Source organism: Bradysia coprophila, unplaced genomic scaffold (genome assembly GCF_014529535.1).
Source record: "Bradysia coprophila strain Holo2 unplaced genomic scaffold, BU_Bcop_v1 contig_94, whole genome shotgun sequence".
Classification (NCBI taxonomy): domain Eukaryota; kingdom Metazoa; phylum Arthropoda; class Insecta; order Diptera; family Sciaridae; genus Bradysia; species Bradysia coprophila.
Window position 1 is genome coordinate 5,821,394 of NW_023504022.1, and position 6,501 is coordinate 5,827,894.

General features: G+C 37.6%; 1 protein-coding gene across 1 annotated transcript; it reads right to left on the minus strand.

Annotated features, from left to right (window-relative positions):
- Positions 1-130: 130 nt before the first annotated feature.
- LOC119085116 lies at positions 131-2,542 on the minus strand. Its single transcript, XM_037195376.1, has 5 exons — positions 2,414-2,542; positions 1,532-1,606; positions 1,333-1,470; positions 513-1,013; positions 131-460 (listed from the first exon to the last, which is right to left on the minus strand). The coding sequence occupies exons 1-5, from the start codon at positions 2,466-2,468 to the stop codon at positions 132-134; spliced, it is 1,098 nt and encodes a 365-aa protein (XP_037051271.1). The 5' UTR covers positions 2,469-2,542; the 3' UTR covers position 131.
- Between the last annotated feature and the right edge of the window lie 3,959 nt (positions 2,543-6,501).

Genomic DNA, 6,501 nt, shown 5'->3' on the forward strand with positions numbered 1-6,501 from the left:
AGCAAAAATTATGTATTGACGTTGTCGGTACGCAACAAGTCTACAAAATCACTTGCTGCATTATAAATTGTAGGACTTTTAACAAACTACAGCTTTCTTTAAAAAAATGTTCTCAACAGACCGTAGTTCTTTTAAAGAAGTTGATAATTTATTCGAACAAATTTCGGCATATACATCGTTGCATCATCAATCACCTCATTCATGACAAATGAATTACAAACGTAACTCACCACCAAATGATTTCGACCACTCATTTGAGGATGGGCTTTTCCCGAGTAGCAGAATTTGTTTGATTTACCGATCATTTCTGGAACTGAGTAAAGTTTTATTGGTTTTGACCATGGACCTGATGGTGTTGTCGCAGTCCTGGCTAGTATATCCGAACTGGGAAAACTATCGGAGTAAACTGCCAGATATTGTTGTAATCGGTTGTCATAATGTACTGAAAATTCCCCTGCAGCTGAAAATTCGCGAAATGATAAATAATGAATTCATGAGTTATATCTATATACCATTGAACAATGAACTAGCGTCTGTGAAATTAACTACCCAATTCGTACCATTGTAAAACTCATACGACCCATAATCGAGAAATTGGTTAACCCTAACCCTTGACGTTATTAAGTCGCGGATATTTTTTTCGTTTTCAGTAGACTCACTGAAACCATAAATGTAAAAATAATCATCTTGTCGCAAAATCGAGGTGTCGAATGTAATATTCCTTTGCTGGGAACGTTCAATGAAAGGTGTCCTCGTATATCTGATTTTCCAATCGGTCGGCGTGTCAGTTGGATTCTCTACAACCGCAGTCCATGCAGCTATAGGACCATAGTCCCAAGCTGGATTTGGACCCCAATTCTCGAGTTGTGTTAAGAAAATATGAAGCTTGTTTTCATGGTACACCATGGCCTTTGGCCACAACCATCCTTTGCCGTCCGGAGGTAGATAAAATGAATCGGTTAGACTATTCTGAGTTGTCCAGTAGAAATTAAACGAAGACAAGGTTTGATGAACTGGAAGTAAAATGTTAGTTATGAGATGATCGGACAGACGGAAATAATTTTTTCAGGTTTGAATTATTATCTGAACAGAAGAAGTCAGTGCCGGACTGGATCTAAAAAGCCCCTCGGGCATTGTATGAAGACATTTTTTAAAAAGCCCTTCGTTGCCTTTTATCATTTCAAAAATTAAAAGGCCTTTCGGGAATCGCCCGAACGCCCATAGGACCAGTCCGGCACTGGAAGAAGCTCATTATCAAAGTGGCAAAATTCACATAGGAATTGACGAGACACTTTGAAAATCGAGAAGCGACAAAGCTGTTGTAAAATTTACCATTCTCAATCCCAACACTATTTCGAATCAATGTCCAATCAGTCCTTTTATTTTCGATTCTATCCCCTATGAACGTATCCGCAAAATGCCAAATTGATAAGTTATCCGATATTTTACAAGAATAAATACCGTCGGCACCTAGTAATGCAAGATTTTGTAGAATATCAACGCGTAATATAAAAATCGGCAATGAACTTACCTAGCCAGCCGTGTTTCCTGAAGAAGAGCTCATTAAATGTTTCTAAGGGCTCAGCGCTTTTCACTACCAATAGAGCTGGGTTATGGGAATTATGTTTTGTAGGAAACATTATTTTGAGTAAATAATTGTTCTTCGTTATGGCAAAATTATGAAGTTTTATATTTTTAATTAATTGTTTCCTGATGTCAAAAATCTTTCAAATTTGAAAATGACTATACTTGTCATTCTCTCTCTCTCTTTTCTTTTCATGTAATTTTGGTAGAATCTCTCACGATAAAGACTTTTTTCAGTTGTATAACAGTTGTGTATAAAAAAACATCGAAATGAAAAATGTACTGAAAGCGCAACTTTTCAAAGTACCAAAAAAAACAACCAAAAATTTTCGCTGCATGCCGTAGAACAATTTTTTGTAAGGAATATAATTGAGCATCGTATAAAATAGTTATTTGTGTATCTGTTTTGGACGATTGTTTTAACGCAATTTCGCGAGTTGTAGCCCGAACGAAGTGAGAGCTACATTCGAAAGTGCCTAAAATCAATAGTCCAAAACCGATGCACAAAAAAAAAAATTCATGTAAGGGGTCGAAAACCAGAAAAAAATCTCAAAACTCCCTCATTTCGGGCCCCGACCAACGCACTTCAAGCAAAAGTGCTATTAATGACAGCTGCCAAATAGAGTACTATTTTGTATGAAATTTTATCCCCACTCTTTTTACAGTGTAAAATTTTGTATGGAGCACTGTCAAGTTTCAGTACCCTATTTAGAGTACCACTTTTGCTTGAAGTGCGTTGCTCCGACACATGAAAATAACTTTTTACAATAAGCACTCGTCCCAAACAGATACACAAATAACTAAAGATCGACCCCCATACTCAATTTACCACATAAAAGGTTTGGTGAAATAGCAAATAAGCAGAACAGATGAAAATACTTCATGCTAATTAGGTCGGTAATAATTATTTGAATTGGTTTATGTTCTTGAAACAATCTAAAGTCGAAATCCTGTTCCAGTGTCTGCGACAATATCCTAAAGTCTCAACAGAGTAAAATTGTCAACTAAAAGCTCAACTGAAATCATAGCTGAACTATTTTCAATTATTGACTGAATTACCCTTATCTTATCAGTGAGAGACGTTTTGCATCATCTTTCAAATTTATTTCGTAACGGCTACTAGTCGACTATTAATTACTCACTAGAAACTGATGAATTATATCTATCGACCACAATAGGAAATATTGAATGATTACAATAGGTCGCAGACATTACACACCCGACTTAAAGCCATACGGCAATGAGTCATTTAGAACATTTAACATCCCAATCGACCACGTAATTCAACATTAAGGCACCATTATATAGAAAATAGAAGCTCTAGTTGACGACCTAAAATGATTTTGATTTTATCAATTTTAATAGTATAATTCTCCTAACGCATGCTAGATAAGATGCTTAGAGGTTTTTTTTAGCGAACAAGAGGTTTACAGCGAGTTTGCTTAAGAGTGATATCGCCAAATCTTCAGGTGATTGGGGAACAAGCGAATTCAGTTTTTAATGAGTGATAGCTCGTTGGATTCGTCTTTATTTCTAGGAAACACGTATCTTTCACTTTTTCTAAAAAAATTGTTTTCTGTGAAAAGCGTTCAAAAGTGAAGACATGTCAGAGGGTACCGAAATTGTTGTAATGATGTACGAATGTCGGCCTTGGAAAGACCTACAGGTTGAGTATACGTACCGCTTGGTGCGAGTAGATCCACGGGAGTTACGACTAAAAATGTTCAAGTTGAGCTAACACTGATGTCTTGTAAAGGAAAAGTATTGGAACAACTGATGAGCGTTGGAGCCTTCCAACCAGGGCCGCCAGTACGAAAAATTTCCGAGGCCGAAAATCGTCTCTACGTGAAGAAAGGTGGGAAAGGGAAGAGCAACAGCTCTGTTAAAGGTTTTTGAAAATTTGCCATAAGCCTACAGATTAGAGTACACCATCCCTGGATTGATCAATTTGATCTGTAACTTTGGATAATTATGAGTTTATATCTTAAATTGAGTTTACGGCGTCACATAGCATGAAAATTTTTATAAAATTCTCCAAGGGATGCCCAAACCTTCAAAACTAACTAGGAAATATCCGTTCGTTACAATTCAATTACGTCGAAAGGTAACATTGATTGGTAATATTAAAAAGTAATTACTACCTTCGATTAAAATTGGATTTTAATTACTCAGTAAAGCTTTTATAGGCAACAGCCACATCACAACTTACGTGCTAGTTAAAATTCGTTCAGTGGTCAAACGATTTTGATTCGTATAGAGTGCATTTGATATTTTGAAGTTCGACCAGTTAACGCAATGAACTCCACGATTCTGCTGGAAATAGTTGTCAATCTTCTGTCGCCGACGGTTCGGTGCAAGCACAATTCTGATTTAATCAATCGACTGAATGATTTTTATCATTTTGATCATAACATTTTCTTGATGGACTCCTCAGTCGATCTGGATCGTTGGCTTCCACAGTCGTCATCAAGTTCCAGGCCGGCCAACTTTTCTCCACAAGCAGTTTACACTTCTGACAACCTCTCCGACCAGACAAGAGTGCATCCTAAAGCCGGCAAAAATACATTTCTGATTGTTGTCGTAGGTTCAGAATTGAAACCATCGCAATTCATATCTGCGGCGGTTAGAGTCATCCGAAGGCTTGATATCAATGTGAAAATTGGCGTGTTTTTTACTCGCAGCGTCACTTCTTTAAATACCATTGAGCAGTTGTTCCGTTGGAGTTGGAGTGTTGGTATTGTGAACATTTTTAGCGCATTTCATTTGAATGTTGAGGATGAGGAAGCCTCTATCAACGTTTTCAGATACGATCCCTTTGGAGCAGTTGACATTGACTTGATTAATGTGACAAGTAGCCAGTCTATCTGGGACCACTTTCCCCACAAAGTACCCAATTATCGCAAACATCCGCTTCATTTTATGTGGGTTATTCAATTTGACATCTTTGAACACGAATATGAATTTGTTGACACTGTTCGGAGTGTCTTTAATGCCACGTTGTCCATGAAGTATATAAGCTACGCGGAAGTAGTTGCAGACCCAAAAGTACACGGAGATATAATGATCCATGAAAAAGGTGTGGAGAGATCTCTTTCAAAACTTTCAAAACTACTGTATCCATATCGACAGTTAACGTTTGTGTTGCTAGTTCCTCATGCTCAGCCGTATTCCGATTTCCTCGCATATCTACAAAGTGGAACTGGAACGTGGACGCTTCTCTTCGTCTACACGTTTTTCGTCATTGTGGTATCAACGCTTCTACTTATGGCTTCTGTCTTTTTGCATGAAAAGAAAATTTTGTTTTTTCAATGTGTTGCCGATGTCTTTAATCTATTAATGAATGATAACGCATCTATCCGATACCGAAATCTCCACAGCGCAGACGCCTTCGTCATAGTACCTTTAACCTTCACCGGACTTATTGTGATGAACGGCATTCTGTCAATCTTCCAGAGTTACATTACGTCACCTATTTACCAGCCGCAAATCAACTCGATCGAAGATCTGTATAACTCCTCCGTTCCGATTATCGCTACAGCCGATTATGAAGGTGGTTGGAGAAAAAAGTTTGTTAAACTATTGGAAGATATTTCCAAGTATGGTGAATGGAACGACAAGGTTCATGGGGTGAGCCCAGATCAACTATCAAGAGAAATTGATTCATTTAACAATTCAATAGCGTTTTTCGTGCTCGACGATCACAGACAAGTACTTTTAAAAGCACAAAAACGATTGACCATAAAAGCTTATCATCTGTTGGACGGGTCATTTTTGACTAAATCTTTGATGTCACGTGAATTTAGACCGGATTTTCCTTTTGTTGAAGCTATAAACGATGTAATCCACCGATTGAATGGTGCAGGATTAATCGATGAGTGGATTAAGCGACAAAATGAAAAAGGGGTGAAAACACTATTGCAAATAAATCATCAAATAAAAATCACTGAAGCGCCGGACATGGATGTATTTGCAATACCGACTGTTGTTTGGTGTGGTTGGATTGTGAGTTCAGTTGTTTTCATTTGCGAACTAATTTGGCACAAAGTCAAGTCATACTGCCACAGTCCTAAGGGAATGTACCAGAAGCGTAAAAGATTTTGTAAATTGAAGAGGCCTGTCACGAAGCGGACCATTGTAACTTTGTGGAAAAATCGGTTCAACCGTTCCAAGGAGGGACCCATTTAAAATGTAAAAGGAGAAAAACTAGTAAAGGAAGCAGACGCGCCGACTTTACTTTTTCCCGTCGGGGGCAAGCTTTATATGGGAATTTAGAAAATTCGCTTAAACAAACTGTCCTTTATTTATCACTATTTTCATATGAATGTAACAATGGCAAACGTGTATATTTGTAACAGACATGCCGACTTCTACTTTCTCGTTGGGTGCAGTGCAGTGCACAATGTAAATTACAAGGAAATGGTTGTATATGTTGAGCTGATTGAGGGGCTTTTAATCTAACGTTACGTAATTGAAGGTTCAGTGGAATACAATGTAGATAAGAATAGAAAGGATTTCGCGAGCGGAGCGAGCGAAATTTTTTGATTCTTTGTCTTTCACAAACAGTAAAATAGCTCATTTTGTTAAATAACAAATTCATTTCATGCTAGCTCAACATTCTCATTTACAATAAGAGCTAGAACTGCATCAGTGGCCAGACAGCAAAAGATAAGATATTCAAGCTGTGCGGGTCGTATTAAGTTCAAATTTGTTCGTTTGTGTGGTTACAATACATTGAGCCATGCAAGCATGAGCACCACCTCAAGATGTTTCACCACCCACATGCTATACGATTGCACTCAAATTTGTTTACAAATAGTCTTTAAATACTGTTGCAGACGGTTGTTTCTCCTTTAAATTCGACTAAGTTCGAAGTAAGTAGATCCTTTAGAGAGAACCACTGACATAAATTGAAGTCAC